Source organism: Aedes albopictus, chromosome 3 (genome assembly GCF_035046485.1).
Source record: "Aedes albopictus strain Foshan chromosome 3, AalbF5, whole genome shotgun sequence".
In the NCBI taxonomy this organism is placed as follows: domain Eukaryota; kingdom Metazoa; phylum Arthropoda; class Insecta; order Diptera; family Culicidae; genus Aedes; species Aedes albopictus.
In genome coordinates, this window is record NC_085138.1 from 9,525,079 (window position 1) to 9,544,205 (window position 19,127).

The window sequence follows — 19,127 nt, forward strand, 5'->3', positions numbered from 1 at the left end:
CATTAAAAACTCATCGGATTTGTTCAAGAATTTTTAGCTAGACCCGATATTTTGGAAATATTTTTTGCCTGCCCCCTCAAAATGCAAAATCCTGCCAAAATGTTTGAAGGGAAGGGGGGAGACAAAAAGTCCACATGAAATTTGTTTTCGACTTAGGGGTTTTCCCCAGTTTTTTTTTCAAAAAATATCTCAAGTGGTTTTGTTAGGTATTTCACCAGGGGTTTCTAGGAATATCCAGGTGTTTCTTCAGGCATTCCTTCTGCAATTTCTTCAGAAAATCCACCTTGGATTCTTTCTTTTTTTCAGAAATTTCATCTGGAATACATTTAGAATTTTCTTCAAATTTTTTTAAAATTCCTTCTGAAATTTCGCCAGTGATACTTTCGGAAATATCTTAAGAGACTACTTCAATACTCCTAGAATTACTACAGATATTTCAGCAGGGATTTATTCAAAAGTTGTCCCACGGATTCATTCAGAAGTTGTTCCTATAGATCCTTTAAGAATTGCTCAAGTGGTCTCTTCAGAGATTTCTCCAGGAGTTCATCCATCGGAACGTACCAGTGAAGGGTCACTGAAAACGGAGAACATTGATTAACTAGCTCTGATTTTATCATGACAGCCTGGATATATTTTATCACACATCTTGTCTGTAATCTGCCGAAGAATTACAATGACCTGTTAAGGAATTTGTTAGTTGAATTTGAGACTTGAATAAAGTTCCAATATCGAGTTTCTGCACAATTCTACGAAGGTTCTTTTGCTTCTTTATGACTCTACGTTCCCACTGGGACTTGGCCTGCCTTGCTTCAACTTAGTGTTCTTTGAGCACTTCCACAGTTATTAATTGAAGGGCTTTCTTTGCAGCCATTGCATGAATTTGTATATTGTGAGGCAAGCACAATGATACACTATGCGCAAGGAGTCGAGAAATTTCCCCGACCGGAACGAGAATCGAACCCGCCATCTCCGGTTTGGCGATCCGTAGCTTTAACCATTAGGCTTACTGGAGACCCAGAGACGAAGATTGTGTAAAAGTTAAGAGAAGAGACATCGTAAAAGCTATAATCCCGCCTCCAAATGTTGCGAGTCAATGAAACTCCTAGCCCACATTCGCTGACAAGACCCCATCAGCTCACAACGGTGACGTGAGCAAACTCGGAATCGATGGATTCATGCTACTATGCCATACGGCAAGCTTTCTGATTCGGAGGAATCCGATGGGTAAACACATAGACTAGATTAGGTTTCACTTTCTACGCGGTATTGTCGCATCTGATAGACGGTCGACGATGGTGATGATTTTTTCCGGTCATCGCATGTCGTTAGGACGGAACCAATTTTGCCGAAGAGTCGCGATCGTAAGCGACAAAAAAAAACCCAATCGAATTGAGCAATTACCAGCCTACCATCGCATAGTCTTCGTCGGTCACGGGGTGGATCCGGAGAGTTGAGAGTTTGTTTTTCGCTGATTTTGCTTTTGCGGTGATTCGTTCGTTCGCAAGTAGACAGTAAGCACGCAGCATCATCATCGCCCGACCGGCCGGGCCGGATGATTCAGCCTCCGATTATTAAAGACGGAGGTTATACATGCGAGAGTTGAAGATGCATGCGCGATTATGGTAATATGAAAGTGAAATTCTTCGGGTTATACCGGTTGACGCGACGCGACTTGGCTGACTGGTAACCGGAGCTATGATTGAGATCATTTGGATTTAACTGCGGTTGCGAAACTCTTATGGAACAATGCAGAAGCTCAGGTGGATGAGTTCATCGAACTAGATTTGAATTTTTAAATGAAATGTGGTCTTATTGTTTTGAAGTGAATGTTCAAATTAGAAGAGCATTGTTGATTTAGTAGATCTTTTTGTGGTACTCGTTCACCATTTCACAAACGATAATAAAAGAAAATACGAACCTAGGAAGATGAAAAAAATGATAGGAGTGATGGATCATTATTTCAATATAAGATAAAAAGATAGAATATGGGATGACAGGGAGAGGGAGATTGTAAAAAGATGTGACTATACAAAAATGAATAAAAATATAGGAAGAAAGGAAGATGGAAATATTGAATGATAGAAAGATAAGTGAAAAAATGGAAAGATAGAGAGAAAGAAAGGAAGATAGTAATATAAGAAGATACAAAAAAGAAACAAAGATCAGAAGACACAACACATCATTAGGCGATAGGACGGTTTGAAGCCAATACGATCAGAAAACACGATGATAATAAAAAAAATAGATAGGGTAGCGAACCACTTGGGCAGTGGCCGGTATTTTGGGCACTCTTCGCTTCAACTCAGTCAATTCCAAACCAATTGACTTGAAATTTTGTACACTGCTAGATACAAGATACTATACGTATCTCATCGCGTTCCAAAATTGTGTCAATTGGTTCAGAATTGGCTGAGTTATAGCAGAAAAGTGCCCAAAATAGGACCCCTGCTGAGATGGTTCCACTTCCCTATATAATATTAGAAAGGAAAACAGGTAAATGAATAACAAGCAGAAATATACAAAGAATCCCAAGCAACACACATGCCACAAAGAAGTGTCGACAGCGCAGGTTTTTGGTTGTACAGGAGCTACATTCATGTAATTCTAACTCAAAGGTAAAATAACTTAAAAATTACTCGTATCCAACCATGTGTGCTGCTTGGGATGTAGGATAGGATGAAAGGAAGACGGAAAGACAGAAATATAAAAAATATGGGAAGATAGAAAGGTAAGAAGATAAATAAGAAGATAGAGGAACAGAAAGATAGCAAGGAAGATCAACGTTACGTTAAGCACTGAGCTTTAAAGTTTCAGGATCCCCCTTCTTTGAATGAAGACTTTTACGATGTTTGAGTTCATTTAAGCATCTGAATCTTAGAACATAACTGTATTGTAAAGGGCGGTACGGTCAAAATTTAGTCAAACAATTTTTTTCATAACTTTGGACTGCGTACACCAAAATAGCTGATTTTTGGACCAGTAATGGTGCATTATATGTAGCTAATGCCAAAAATTTTCATCAAAATCGGTTTAGTTTTTGCGGAGATATTGCTGAATCCTGAGATATGCAATTTTTAAATTTTGTACAAAGAGGCTTCAAAAATAAGAACACATTTTTACTGTTTCATTTATAGAGCCAGAAATACTGAACCGAATTCAATGATTATTTTTCTGTATATGTCCAAATGTTGTGTAAAAATTTCATTCAATTTGATTTTGCCGTTTCAAAGTTATATTTGTTTAAGTGGCACTCTGTCAGTTTTTTTCATATGCAAACTGCCACAACTTTGGAAGTATTCATACATAATGGCTCAAAATTTTACTTAGATCATATTTGTATAATAGTATGTACTATGGAGCGCCTTTGTACAAAATTCATATATCAACCAATACTTAATGGATTTTGATGAAAATTTTATGGCATAAGTTACACATAATGTACCATTACTGGTTCAAAAATCAGCTGTTTTAGTGTACGCAGTCTGACGTTATGAAAAAAATTGTATGACCAAATTTCGACCATACCACCCTTTGAGCTGTCTCTATCATGATCACAGTCTTTGACACCTTTTCGTTGATATTCGGCTGTCTTTGTCTCCGACATTCGCAAACACAAGCAATCAAATTAAGCAGTAATTACTGTACGAAACAAATATGTCAAACGAATGCAATGTACTACGACAGCATTTTGCCCATATGTGTGTCGTATTCAACAAGCAAGAATTAACTAATTTTAACATTCATAGTCGCAATTGGCTGAAATCTGTGCGAAAAGCTAGAATTAGACAAATAAATATCATCGCGTCAGACGACAATGATTTGATCCTTTTTATGATTATTGATCTCCGTTCTTTCACTCGTGTGAAAAAAATAACGGTAGCGCACGAGTGTAACAAAGCAAGCTGACACCCGACCGCGGCAACGAAACGAAAATAGTGAAAAGTATCGAATGTTTACAAGACTGCTCCCAGCTCCAATACCATGTATTTACCCATCCAGGCCCAGGTAAGACTGGTAGAAACTTCGGCATTTTCCAAGAAACCTTTGATTTTCAGATCTCCAGATCTATGTATAAGCGTAATTGATCATCTGTCGGAAAATTATAAACACTGCATTTGTAATAGACAGACTCACAGAAAACTGTAATGAGCATTGAAGCCAATCGGTCTTCCGTTTCCTCCAGAAACTCCTTAATGTCAAGGACTTCAGATTGTTACCGAATTACAAAATTAAATAATTATGACACACCCGCCAGACTGTTAATTTTCAATAACATTAGGTACTTTCATTTATAATTAACCCCAAGACATTGTGAGACTATGCACGTAGTACCCAGAGGCAGCATTAGCATAGGGAAACTTTTTTTTTAGTTATTCTGCCTCACCCGTGTAAAACTAACTACACTTTGTGCCCGTATCAATCGGGCGAAATTTCCATGAGCAACACAACATCCGGAGGGGCGGTAAAAAGTAAAAAGGAGAGGAGATTGAGAAAAGGAAGGATGGAAGTTGAGATCGGGATCACGGAGCAAGTCTGACGTATCCAACTCAACAATTCGCGAGTGGAAAAGTTGAACAGATCTCGAGTGGGAGTTCTACGGGCCACGGAAAGCCCGCTACGCTTTGCGGGGCCGAAAATCTTTTTTGTACTTAATATTGTTGTAGTGTTTATCTTGGTAACGTCTTCTTCGTTCCTCTTTGAGCAGCTGTAAGCATGCGGACTAGGGTGGCCCACACTTATTTGAAAAACAAAGTTTTTGAAAAATACCAAGTCTTACCTCCTAAATCAGTTGTTTTGGACTCGCAGAAGCTACGTTCAAAATTTGAGCAAAATCGGTTGAGCCTAAGGGGGCGCTCAAAACGCTTGAAGTTTATATGGGAAAACTTGGCCAAATGTATGCAGAAATTTTAAGTTTTCGAATTTTGCCGCTAGGTGGCGCTGTAAGCGTTCAATAATCAAACCCTTTGGTATTATTGTAGGTGACTATATGCCAGAGAACTTTGTCGAAGACCGCGAAGTGATCCGACGGCTGTGAAAAAAGTTATACCCTAGGCAAAGTGAGGCAAAGTATTGAGATTTCATTATTGATATTATTCCTTTGCATGTATCGGAAAAATAGCAATAAAGTTTATCCTCACTTTTCCTAGGGTATAACTTTTTTCACAGACGTTGGATCACTTTGCGATCTTCGACAAAGTTGTTTGGCATATAGTCACCTACAATAATACCAAAGGGTTTGATTATTGAACGCTTACAGCGCCACCTAGCGGCAAAATTCGAAAACTTAAAATTTCTGCATACATTTGGCCAAGTTTTCCCATACAAACTTCAAGCGTTTTGAGCGCCCCCTTAGGCTCAACCGATTTCGCTCAAATTTTGAACGTAGCTTCTGGGAGTCCAAAACAACTGATTGAGGAGGTAAGACTTGGCATTTTTCGAAATTTTTGTTTTTCATATAAGTGTGGGCCACCTTAATACGGACCTTGGGAGATTATTCGTAATGCATTACGAAAGGTGAATTAGTTTAGGACGTTTGTAGATCTTGGAACTACCAGTGACGTCCACACTTCTGGGCAATGGACGTTCAAACGACTGCCCAGACGTGTGGCATCCATTGCCAATACAAGGTTTATACATAATGTATTGATTGTTCAACTCTATGAGCAAGCAAATTTTTTGAAGAACTACTCAAATTAAAGCTCTCTGATCAGCACATAACTGGTAATCTATCTGTAGTATTCTTATAATGAGTAATTCTCGCTGAGACCGGCCCACTATTCACACCTTGTCTTCAAAAACGTTTATAGTGGCGATTTTCTGAAAGTCCTGCCCAAAAAAGTAAGCAAAATGCATTTGGTTACTCAAATTGATGGACCCCCCGTTAGTTAGAGTCACAACAGTTCTTGCAGACCCTCGATTTCGGTCAAATGGTGGCTCATTTTAATCGTTATAATCGTTATAAAGGGTGATAGGGTCAAAATTTGGTCACACAATTTGTTTCATAACTTGAGACTGTGTATACCAAAACAGCTGATTTTTGGACCAGTAATGGTACATTAATGTAGCTTATACCATAAAATTTTCAACAAAATCGGCTTAGTATTTGCGGAGATATTGTGAATCCTGAAAACTGCAATTTTAAAATTTTGTACAAAGAGGATTAAAAAATTAGAACACATTTTTACTGTTTTATTTATAGAGCCAGAAATGCTGAACCAATTTCAATGAAAATTTTTTTGTATGTAAAGTATACATATCAAAATGTTGTGTAAAATTTCATTCAATTTGATCCAGCCGTTACAAAGTTATATTTGTTTAGGTGGTCAAATTTTGTCACATTTTGTCAAGTCAAGTCAAATTTTGGTCACACAATTTTTTTCATAACTTTAGACTGCGTACACCAAAACAGCTGATTTTTGGATCAGTAATGGTACATTATATGTAGCTTGTACCATAAAATTTTCATCAAAATCGGTCTAGTATTTGCGGAGATCTTGTTGAACCCTGAGATCTGCAATTTAAAAATTTTGTGCAAAGAGGATTCACAAATAAGAACACATTTTTACTGTTTTATTTATAGAGCCAGAGATACTTAACCGATTTCAATGAATTTTTTTTTGTATGCGAAGTATGCATATCAAAATGTTGTGTAAAAATTTCATTCAATTTGATCCAGCCGTTACAAAGTTATATTTGCTTAAGTGGCACCCGATCAGTTTTTTTTCATATTCAAAAGAAACGAACCAGCCAAGGGCTGAAAGTCTCTTTAATAAAGACAAATCAATCAATCAATTCATATTCAAACTGCTACAACTTTGAAAATATTCATACAAAATGGCTCAAAATTTTACTAAGAACATATTTTCATAATAGTATTATACTGTAAAATTTTGATAAAAATCGGAGCAGTATTGGTAGTTCTATAATCAAAACTGTGCTTTACTGACCTTAAATTTCCGAAAATTTACTATGGAGCGCCTTTGTACAAAATTTTAAAAAGGTAGGTCGATGGTTTTATCTATATATCAACCAATACTTAATCGATTTTGATGTAAATTTTACGGTATAAACTACATATAATGTAGCATTACTGGTCCAAAAATCAGCTGTTTTGGAGTACGCAGTCTAAAGTTATGAAAAAAATTGTCTGACCAAATTTTGACCGTATCACCCTTTAACTCAGCACTCTTAAGAGTGCCGAAAAGTAGTAATTTTCGGCACTTTTGTTTTAGTGAAGAAAAGTAGGCCTTTTTGTCATTGAAATCGCGAGTGAAAAGTAGAGGAAAATGCAACGCAATTACAAAAAAAGTTTTGGTATAAAAATCCAAGATGGCGGCCAAAATCAATATGGCCGACCCAACTTTTTATAATTGTAAAAAGTTGCTCTATTCTATCTGGAGAAACTTTGGAGTCATAACGGTTAAAATGAGCCACCATTTGACCAAAATTGAGGGATCTGCTAGAATTGTTGTGCACGCAGAGAAATAAATTGTAAACACAATTAAAATCTAGTTCAAATCAACCGATTTTTCAGTTTACTATAGCGACAAACGAATTCCAAGTTTAAACTGAACTGTTCCATTGTTTGATTATACAAATATTTTTATTTGTCAAAATTTTTGGCAGTTTGTTAGAACAAACAGAGATTTGGTAGATTAAAATAACGGTTTGTTTCAAACGACTGCACTTTTGCTATTACCAAAGCCGGATTGTGATTGTGTTGGTGACGGCAGCTCTTCTGCGGCAATCGGAAATCTATATTTAGACGCTTGGCAAGCGGATGGAAAGGAGATCGAATAAAAAGAGACAAAAAGGCGAAACCGACCAACTTTTTGCGAATGCTATCTTTAGTAGCTGCGCGTTATCCATCACGGCCAAAACTGCACTTGGAAGTTGCAGTGATGGATTTGCTACACCTTCCTCGTTGTGGCGAAGTTGGGGTAAATTTTTCAAAGATGTGTGAGTACTTCCAAGCCATGTGCACGCAGAAAAATGACGCTTGTTTGAAACAATAAAACGCTTGGTTGATTTTCAAACCGAGAATTTACTTTTACCCCCTTTTGTGGTTCCCATTTTGTAGAAACAAATGAAGTTTCTAACGTTGTATGAAATAATGGTGATTGGTTGTTTTAATCGATAAACTCTAAGTAAGAATAGAAAAATATAACTTTGGTATAAGTAAATTCTCGGTTTGAAAATCAACCAAGCGTTTTATTGTTTCAAACAAGCGTTATTTTTCTGCGTGTGGCTCTAACTAACGGGGGGTTCATCAATTTGAGTAACCAAATACATTTTCCTTATTTTTTTGGGCAGGATTTTCAGAAAATTGCCATTTTAAACGTTTTTGAATACAAGGTGTAAATAGTGGGCCGGTCTCAGCGAGAATTTCTCTAATATAATTATTATCAACGTGAACTTCACCCTGGGTCTAATTCTTCCCTTAAATAAGAATGCAAGATGCCATACCGAATCATAGGCCAAGAATTTTTTGTGTGTTAAGGACAAGGTATTTGGAGTACATTGCTCAAAAATTCTAGAGCACCGTTTTTTAGCACCGTTGAACGGATTTGGATTAAAATGCATCACGCTGTTGACAACCACTGAACATTTAGCGTGATGCATTTTAATCCAAATCCGTTCAACGGTTCTAAAAAACGGTGCTCTAGAAATTTTGAGCTATGTACTCCAAATACCTTGTCCTTAAGCTTTACTTGTTTTTAGGATCTATAAACGTCATGGGCACATACTGTTATCATAACATATTGAGCGATAATTTGTCATGCCTGTTGAACAGCAGAAATTTTTTGGACGTCTCAACTCAATTGAGCTTCAAAAATCTATACGTTATACGTACTTTCATACGGTTAAGATACATCGCATAAGCTTCAGCAAAAGTACCTCATGCGTACCAAATTGGAGGCGATATACGGGCATTTGCGGGATAATCATAACGCTATGACTTGAAGCGTTATTTTAAGCGATTCAAGGTGCGATGCATAGCATCTTATGCAGCTTCAAGCTCTACTTTTGAAATAGAGAGATCACCTCAGTGGTTCACACCCTAAGAACTTGCTCGGGGATTGTATGTCCTGCTCCTACCCGTTTGTTGACAAATGAATAAGGGTATCATGCGGAAATCTCGAGCAACTTAAGCCAACTTCATCAAGACAACATTATTATGAATACATCTCTTCCCACGTTCGATATAGCCTTACTTTCTACAGTCTTACTCATAGTTTGGGTTATTTAATAACGCTGGGAAAGGAATTGCCAGATTTTTTTTCTTCTCATTTCAGAGAGCGAGTAATGGCGCTTAAGCCTAGGCTTTCGAGTCAGGACATGAGGCTGAAATTCCTATGTCCCATCCCAGGACGAAGAACTTCAATGGAGTGATATTAACTTTCTTAGCAACATCACTCCCAACGATTTTGTTTTACATCCAGAACACATACTATAATACGGAGTGGCTGACGAGATGTCGCCGTTCTCTGCTTCAATTGTATTCAATGACACTGCACAGTAGGCCTGGCCGCTTCAATACTTGTAATGCATCTTTGATACTTTGCAAGTATTGATAATGACAAGAAAAATGATAAAAGTAGTCGATTTTATCATTTTCCAGGATTCTTCTAAAAGATGGCTGTGTAAGTGTAGACTAGACTAGACTAGACTAGAGAGATCACCTCAGTGTTTGTTGAAATGCGCTTGGTTTACCTATACTGTGCGTTTTGGGAAGACTATCTGGAGTTAAAATCGACGTAGCATGATGATTTGTAAAATTATCACTGCCACTGTATGGCCAGCTCCACCAACTATATCAATGGGGCACGTTCGGTGTAGTACTAGATTTGTAGTAATGAGCTGAATTTTAGTATGGTGAGAAGGTCAGTTCTCTGTTTCTGCAATGAAATGGTACGAAAAGCGTGGGTATCATGATTCGCTGCCTAATTTGATGCTGTTTGAGCAAAACTTTGGATAACTATGTTGTTTATGTTGCAAGAAATGGAGAAAACAACAACACTGTTACCCAAAGTTTGGCTCAAACAGCATCAAATTAGGCAAGGAATCATAATACCCACGCTTTTTGCACTATTTCAGTGCAGAAACGAATAATTGACCTTCTCACCATACTAAAATTCAGCTCATTACTACAAATCTAGTACTTCACCGATCTGTTCCCAAGAAACATTCTTGATTCTATTTGGTTCTATTGGTTTTTATGATAGTTTTATCAAAGCATTTCATAGTCTAATAATTGATCTCATAATAGCTTCTACTGAACACAACTATTCCTCATCAATCTGTGATTTTAAAAACATCGCCAAGAATACTTGAGATTCAGTGCATTAGCTTGAGCTTGAGCTTGATTGACCGCCCGTGGATGCTACTCCAGTATCGCCAGACCAGCTACACTCACACAAGGATCAATGAGAATAACTGCCGGGGACTAGCAGGCATCTTCAGTGTGTGAGCGTTGGTGATCTTCTATTTTTAGGCGACAATGGCGCCTGCCACGTCAGGTTGCAGGTCAATGTGGGGAAGGGGTAAGGAAGTGATGATTGCAATCGTTTGTATCCACATCTGGCCGAATAAACCTCTGCGCCAGCACAAATTCATGCGGATGTTGGAGTGTTGGTGGGAATTGGTTGGCAGAAGTTCACACATTGGTGTGTGGATACCAGGGTAAGGTGATAGAATTGTGTGTTTTCATTATTTTGAAGAGTGCGGCACAGTTCGCTTGATTGCATAACTTGTAGGCGTTTTCTAATAGGATTGTGGCACTATGCTGTGAAAGTTTGGAAGGAAGGGAAACGGCTTTTTCAACCCGTTTCTGTTCTAGCGACGGCTATGAACATGTTTATATACATGAGTTGTATATGTAGAGAGCAGAGAGAAAGTATATAGAAAGATACAAAGTAGAAGGAAAGGGACGGGCCAGGGATTGAACCCAGGACCTTCTGCATATAAATCAGAAGCGGTAGCCACTAGACCACCAAGCCCGTCAGAATACTTGAGATTCAGTGCATTAAACCACAAATACAACAAGAATTATTGACCTTATCGTCAGTTTTAAAGGCCTCTCGTAGTTATCTTCAATTAACCATTCTTGAGCAAGAGTAACTGTTTTTTAAATAAGAACAGTTTGGTAGATGAAAACTAAAAAAAAAAGTCCACAAGTATCAAATTCCGGGTGTCGAGCCGTTATCGGAACCAGGAACACTCGTCCCGTCAACTGATCCTGACGCAGCGCAGTGCCAAACTCCTCTGATTTCAACATCCGAATTGACCGTAGCATTTCCCCAAGTGCCCTAGAATGCTAGTTGACCCTTGGTTTTCCTAGGCTACTTCATCAGCTACAACTTTGTTGAAGACCACATTCAAATCGGACGCCTCATTAATTTGTTATTGTATCCAGAATGAAAATCTTTGATCATGATGATTACACTATTCAATGCCCATCGATAACTGCAAATGCAATTTGCCTTGAACCATAGTAAGCCATGATTTATGTGTGCTATCTTTAGCGTCATGTGCAGCAAAGTTGCCTGCTGGGAAGCTGAACGATCACTGTTAAAGTTTCTGTTGTTGAATAAAGATTGATAACTAATTAATGAGGCGTCCGATTTGAATATGGTCTTCGGCAAAGTTGTAGCTGATAGAGAAGCCTAGAAGAACCAAGGGTCAACTACCACTCTAGGACACATGGGGAAGTGCAACGGTCAATTGAATGAAAAACGTCCTTTTCTCATAGTAATTGCCATACAAACTTTGAAGAGCTTATGTGCACTCTCAATTTTTATCAAATAAGCTCATTTTATGGGAGAAGGCTTAGAATCTGGTTATGAATCGAATAAGCGGTGTGGAGCAAAAACGATTTTTTTAACCACGCAAATACAACACTGTTGAACATATATTGAAAAGGCAGGTTCAATGCCAAAGCAAGCGGTATGTCAAGATTAAGGTTATGCTCTAAAACATAAGAAAACTGCTTCAAAAGTGAGAGTTGTTTGTGAAGAAATCCCTGGAGATGGAAATGTCTATAGCCAGAGCGATCCTCTCGTAATGGTGTAATGGTTAACAAAATCCAGCTGATCCACAGAAAAAAGAAAAGCTATCCATGGAAAATATGAAAGCGATTAATGAAATGTAAAAAACGATCCATAAAAAATAGAAAATAGAGATTATTTCGTAGCAGCACTTCGATAACATTAATGTTAAGAGTTGTGCAGTTTTCATTTCATCAGTGGTCAAAATTCACGGACAAATTTGAGGTGAAATGTTTAGAAAACCATCAATATTTTTGAACATAGTGTCGGAGCACGATTTGCGATTTAAGAAGCTTTAGAAGAGATTCTTAGATGACTTGGATAAGAACTTTGAAATAAATTATAAAAGTACAACAGAAATGTTAGAATATTAAAATCATCTGGTCGATAGTGAGAGATATAAAGACTGGAAGACAGGAAAAATTAAAGAAAAAAAAAAACAAAAAATTGAATGATAGATATGATGATAAGAATTTCAAAACGAAGGTAAGAAAATGGAAAGACAGCAAGCTACAAAGATCGCAAGAATGGAAGTTGGGAAGACAGGTAAATAAGAAAATAGGGAGGTAAAAAGATAGAAAGATTGAAAGGCAAGATAATTTGAAAAAAAAAATGGAATTCAAAAAGACAAGACAAGAAAGATAAAAATATAACATGAATAAGTAATTCATGAATTGAAGAAAATAGGAATAAAGGAAGTTTTGGAGATAAAAATACAGGAAGATAGTTCTATCAAATGGTTGAAAGATAAGAGATTAGGCGGATAGGAATTGTATTACCTCAAAGAACATAATTTGGACACCTTCACCATCATATTCCTCATTATTTAGAATGCACTAAACAACCCTCATTTTCGCTCTTCTGATTATTCTCCACCCAAGCCTTCACCGACCATAAATTTCACGAGTGAAGTGTTTACGGAAATCAGCATTAATCTACAGCCCCATAAATTTAACCAGCACGTCAAGAACATTTTTCATTCCGGCTCATGGTCTGGGGCTCTCCAGTATCATTCATTTTCCAACTCACTCTGAACCCCATCATCACCAGAGCAGCAACAACGGCATCGCCACCATCCATGATCATCAACAGCAGCCAGGCCGAGAAAAAAAAATATTAACCAACCTCCCCCCCTCCTTCGCGTTAAATAACTCAATGAAAGTGAAAGTCCTTCATTCGCACATTCTCGCGCATCCTCTTGCTGCTACCCCTCCTCCTCCTCCTCGTTTATGAATGCTGTAATGTGTGTTTGGTATAGCTATCAGCTTCAGCACAACCTCGTACCGGTTTTTGTTTTTTTTTTTGCTCTGCTCTATTTGGAGCTTGTTGCCTTCCACCCCCAAGAGATCACCATCGCTGGTCGCGACCACACTAGACCATGTATAGAAGAGCTTTTAAATCGTGGGATGTCCAATATTATCCATAGAATACAACGAGTGTATGATTTATATTGGTGAGTTCATTTCATATCGTATTTTTGTTTATATTGGTAATTTTATATGTCTTTATTATTTAGAGGGAATGAATATAATTTGTCAGAAATTACCATAATATCAATCAAGTCCAGTTTAACGTACCGTTTTTGCAAAAGTTTTGACGCTTTTTGATATTATAGCATAAGTCCCTTAACTGTTTAACAAAAAAGGGGTTTCGTGAGCTTGTTGAATTTATTCAATAAAAAAAACTACTCAGGATTTTACCTAGACATTTGTCTACGAAAGCATGGAAAAATGCTGATCAAAAGAAGAAAGAGGGACAAAACGAGGAAATGATGCAGCAAACCGCCCTTACCAACTGTCTCAAAAACCTTTTCTCCCCATTAAAATCTCTTTCTTTTCCGTCCCCTTTCTCACTCCCCACACATAGGAGGTACTCACCGGCTGTTTGGACGCGGGCAGCACCCCGATGTTGTTGACACCGGCGCCGGTCCGGACGTTCAGCGCCCGCCGTTTGTTGGCCTCGACATTGCCGAGCGATTCGGCCAAGCCCAGCTCATCGCCGACGCTGAAGCCTGCAATGGAACGTGTGGATAGAAAAGAAGGGGGAAAACAGTCATATACAGATCGTTAAGAATGGTATGCAAACGAAGGCGGATTGGTAGCTGGGTGGGTGGTTCTGGGAGGTTTTTTTTCGGGGATTTTTTTTTCTTCATTTTCGGTGTAAGGAAGGATGTTTGTAAATTAATGGGGAGAAAGATGAAAGGTTGCTCTTATCGCACAAGAGTAGTCACATTCCAAAAATAAGAGGGTTTATGCTGAATGGAGAGTAAGTTGATTAATGGAGACATTTTATGGCGCATTGTTGAAGCAGAGTTCTGCTATGGAATTCTGGTTTTTAAGTTTTCCCGGAATTTTTACCCATTTTTTATTAGTTTACATTCATCAGTGAAGATAACCGAGAGAAATCTAAAAAGATAACTTAAATATTAAGAAGACTACGAAGAATCCTAGAAGAAGTTTTTAGAAAAAATCAGAAAGCATGAAAAGACTCCTGCAAAGATTTCGAAATGAAGAGAGGATACTTAAGAGATTCCTTAGAGGATTCTGAAGAGAATCCTGAGAGGGCTCTGAAGAGAATCCTGAGAGGGCTCTGAAGAGAATCCAGAGAGGATTCTGAAGAGAATCCTGAGAGGATTCTGCAGAGAATCCTGAAAGGATTCTGAAGAGAATCCTGAGAGAATTCTGAAGAGAATCCGTAGAGGATTCTGAAGAGAATCCGTAGAGGATTCTGAAGAGAATCCTGAGAGGATTCTGCAGAGAATCCTGAGAGGATTCTGAAGGATTCTGACAGGAATCTGAAGAGAATCCTGAGAGGATTCTACAGAGAATCCTGAGAGGATTCTGCAGAGAATCCTGAGAGAATTCTGCAGAGAATCCTGAGAGGATTCTGCAGAGAATCCTGAGAGGATTCTGCAGAGAATCCTGAGAGGATTCTGCAGAGAATCCTGAGAGGATTCTGCAGAGAATCCTGAGAGGATTCTGCAATGAATCCTGAGAGGATTCTGCAGAGAATCCTGAGAGGATTCTGCAGAGAATCCTGAGAGGATTCTGCAGAGAATCCTGAGAGGATTCTGCAGAGAATCCTGAGAGGATTCTGCAGAGAATCCTGAGAGGATCCTGCAGATAATCCTGAGAGGATTCTGCAGAGAATCCTGAGAGGATTCTGCAGAGAATCCTGAGAGGATCCTGCAGAGAATCCTGAGAGGATCCTGCAGAGAATCCTGAGAGGATCCTGCAGAGAATCCTGAGAGGATCCTGCAGAGAATCCTGAGAGGATCCTGCAGAGAATCCTGAGAGGATCCTGCAGAGAATCCTGAGAGGATCCTGCAGAGAATCCTGAGAGGATCCTGCAGAGAATCCTGAGAGGATCCTGCAGAGAATCCTGAGAGGATCCTGCAGAGAATCCTGAGAGGATTCTGCAGAGAATTCTGAGAGGATTCTGCAGAGAATTCTGAGAGGATTCTGCAGAGAATCCTGAGAGGATTCTGCAGAGAATCCTGAGAGGATTCTGCAGAGAATCCTGAGAGGATTCTGCAGAGAATCCTGAGAGGATTCTGCAGAGAATCCTGAGAGGATTCTGCAGAGAATCCTGAGAGGATTCTGCAGAGAATCCTGAGAGGATTCTGCAGAGAATCCTGAGAGGATTCTGCAGAGAATCCTGAGAGGATTCTGCAGAGAATCCTGAGAGGATTCTGCAGAGAATCCTGAGAGGATTCTGCAGAGAATCCTGAGAGGATTCTGCAGAGAATCCTGAGAGGATTCTGCAGAGAATCCTGAGAGGATTCTGCAGAGAATCCTGAGAGGATTCTGCAGAGAATCCTGAGAGGATTCTGCAGAGAATCCTGAGAGGATTCTGCAGAGAATCCTGAGAGGATTCTGCAGAGAATCCTGAGAGGATTCTGCAGAGAATCCTGAGAGGATTCTGCAGAGAATCCTGAGAGGATTCTGCAGAGAATTCTGAGAGGATTCTGCAGAGAATTCTGAGAGGATTCTGCAGAGAATCCTGAGAGGATTCTGCAGAGAATCCTGAGAGGATTCTGCAGAGAATCCTGAGAGGATTCTGCAGAGAATCCTGAGAGGATTCTGCAGAGAATCCTGAGAGGATTCTGCAGAGAATCCTGAGAGGATTCTGCAGAGAATCCTGAGAGGATTCTGCAGAGAATCCTGAGAGGATTCTGCAGAGAATCCTGAGAGGATTCTGCAGAGAATCCTGAGAGGATTCTGCAGAGAATCCTGAGAGGATTCTGCAGAGAATTCTGAGAGGATTCTGCAGAGAATCCTGAGAGGATTCTGCAGAGAATCCTGAGAGGATTCTGCAGAGAATCCTGAGAGGATTCTGCAGAGAATCCTGAGAGGATTCTGCAGAGAATCCTGAGAGGATTCTGCAGAGAATCCTGAGAGGATTCTGCAGAGAATCCTGAGAGGATTCTGCAGAGAATCCTGAGAGGATTCTGCAGAGAATCCTGAGAGGATTCTGCAGAGAATCCTGAGAGGATTCTGCAGAGAATCCTGAGAGGATTCTGCAGAGAATCCTGAGAGGATTCTGCAGAGAATCCTGAGAGGATTCTGCAGAGAATCCTGAGAGGATTCTGCAGAGAATCCTGAGAGGATTCTGCAGAGAATCCTGAGAGGATTCTGCAGAGAATCCTGAGAGGATTCTGCAGAGAATCCTGAGAGGATTCTGCAGAGAATCCTGAGAGGATTCTGCAGAGAATCCTGAGAGGATTCTACAGAGAATCCTGAGAGGATTCTGAAGAGAATCCTGAGAGGATTCTGCAGAGAATCCTGAAAGGATTCTGAAGAGAATCCTGAGAGAATTCTGAAGAGAATCCGTAGAGGATTCTGAAGAGAATCCGTAGAGGATTCTGAAGAGAATCCTGAGAGGATTCTGCAGAGAATCCTGAGAGGATTCTGCAGAGAATCCTGAGAGGATTCTGAAGGATTCTGACAGGAATCTGAAGAGAATCCTGAGAGGATTCTACAGAGAATCCTGAGAGGATTCTGCAGAGAATCCTGAGAGAATTCTGCAGAGAATCCTGAGAGAATTCTGCAGAGAATCCTGAGAGGATTCTGCAGAGAATCCTGAGAGGATTCTGCAGAGAATCCTGAGAGGATTCTGCAGAGAATTCTGAGAGGATTCTGCAGAGAATCCTGAGAGGATTCTGCAGAGAATCCTGAGAGGATTCTGCAGAGAATCCTGAGAGGATTCTGCAGAGAATCCTGAGAGGATTCTGCAGAGAATCCTGAGAGGATTCGGCAGAGAATCCTGAGAGGATTCTGCAGAGAATCCTGAGAGGATTCTGCAGAGAATCCTGAGAGGATTCTGCAGAGAATCCTGAGAGGATTCTGCAGAGAATCCTGAGAGGATTCTGCAGAGAATCCTGAGAGGATTCTGCAGAGAATCCTGAGAGGATTCTGCAGAGAATCCTGAGAGGATTCTGCAGAGAATCCTGAGAGGATTCTGCAGAGAATCCTGAGAGGATTCTGCAGAGAATCCTGAGAGGATTCTGCAGAGAATCCTGAGAGGATTCTGCAGAGAATCTTGAGAGGATTCTGAAGAGAATCCTGAGAGGATTCTGCAGAGAATCCTGAAAGGATTCTGAAGAGAATCCTGAGAGGATTCTGAAGAGAATCCTGAAAGGATTCTGAAGAGAATCCTGAGAGAATTCTGAAGAGAATCCGTAGATGATGCTGAAGAGAATCCGTAGAGGATTCTGAAGAGAATCCTGAGAGGATTCTGCAGAGAATCCTGAGAGGATTCTGAAGGATTCTGACAGGAATCTGAAGAGAATCCTGAGAGGATTCTACAGAGAATCCTGAGAGGATTCTGCAGAGAATCCTGAGAGAATTCTGCAGAGAATTCTGAGAGGATTCTGCAGAGAATCCTGAGAGGATTCTGCAGAGAATCCTGAGAGGATTCTGCAGAGAATCCTGAGAGGATTCTGCAGAGAATCCTGAGAGGATTCTGCAGAGAATCCTGAGAGGATTCTGCAATGAATCCTGAGAGGATTCTGCAATGAATCCTGAGAGGATTCTGCAATGAATCCTGAGAGGATTCTGCAGAGAATCCTGAGAGGATTCTGCAGAGAATCCTGAGAGGATTCTGCAGAGAATCCTGAGAGGATTCTGCAGAGAATCCTGAGAGGATTCTGCAGAGAATCCTGAGAGGATTCTGCAGAGAATCCTGAGAGGATTCTGCAGAGAATCCTGAGAGGATTCTGCAGAGAATCCTGAGAGGATTCTGCAGAGAATCCTGAGAGGATTCTGCAGAGAATCCTGAGAGGATTCTGCAGAGAATCCTGAGAGGATTCTGCAGAGAATCCTGAGAGGATTCTGCAGAGAATCCTGAGAGGATCCTGCAGATAATCCTGAGAGGATTCTGCAGAGAATCCTGAGAGGATTCTACAGAGAATCCTGAGAGGATCCTGCAGAGAATCCTGAGAGGATCCTGCAGAGAATCCTGAGAGGATCCTGCAGAGAATCCTGAGAGGATCCTGCAGAGAATCCTGAGAGGATCCTGCAGAGAATCCTGAGAGGATCCTGCAGAGAATCCTGAGAGGATCCTGCAGAGAATCCTGAGAGGATCCTGCAGAGAATCCTGAGAGGATCCTGCAGAGAATCCTGAGAGGATCCTGCAGAGAATCCTGAGAGGATCCTGCAGAGAATCCTGAGAGGATCCTGCAGAGAATCCTGAGAGGATTCTGCAGAGAATCCTGAGAGGATTCTGCAGAGAATCCTGAGAGGATTCTGCAGAGAATCCTGAGAGGATTCTGCAGAGAATCCTGAGAGGATTCTGCAGAGAATCCTGAGAGGATTCTGCAGAGAATCCTGAGAGGATTCTGCAGAGAATCCTGAGAGGATTCTGCAGAGAATCCTGAGAGGATTCTGCAGAGAATCCTGAGAGGATTCTGCAGAGAATCCTGAGAGGATTCTGCAGAGAATCCTGAGAGGATTCTGCAGAGAATCCTGAGAGGATTCTGCAGAGAATCCTGAGAGGATTCTGCAGAGAATCCTGAGAGGATTCTGCAGAGAATCCTGAGAGGATTCTGCAGAGAATCCTGAGAGGATTCTGCAGAGAATT

The 19,127-nt window shown here is 40.1% G+C and overlaps 1 protein-coding gene across 8 annotated transcripts in view; it reads right to left on the reverse strand.

The window, feature by feature from the left end:
* The window catches only part of LOC109425466 (uncharacterized), a 395,602-nt gene that overhangs the window by 64,315 nt on the left and 312,160 nt on the right, over positions 1-19,127 (reverse strand). For all 8 annotated transcript variants that reach the window (XM_062860045.1, XM_062860044.1, XM_029851937.2 and 5 more), the window contains one exon: positions 13,925-14,058. In XM_062860045.1, the coding sequence (XP_062716029.1) occupies positions 13,925-14,058 (134 nt within the window). The remainder of the gene's footprint in view (positions 1-13,924; positions 14,059-19,127) is intronic.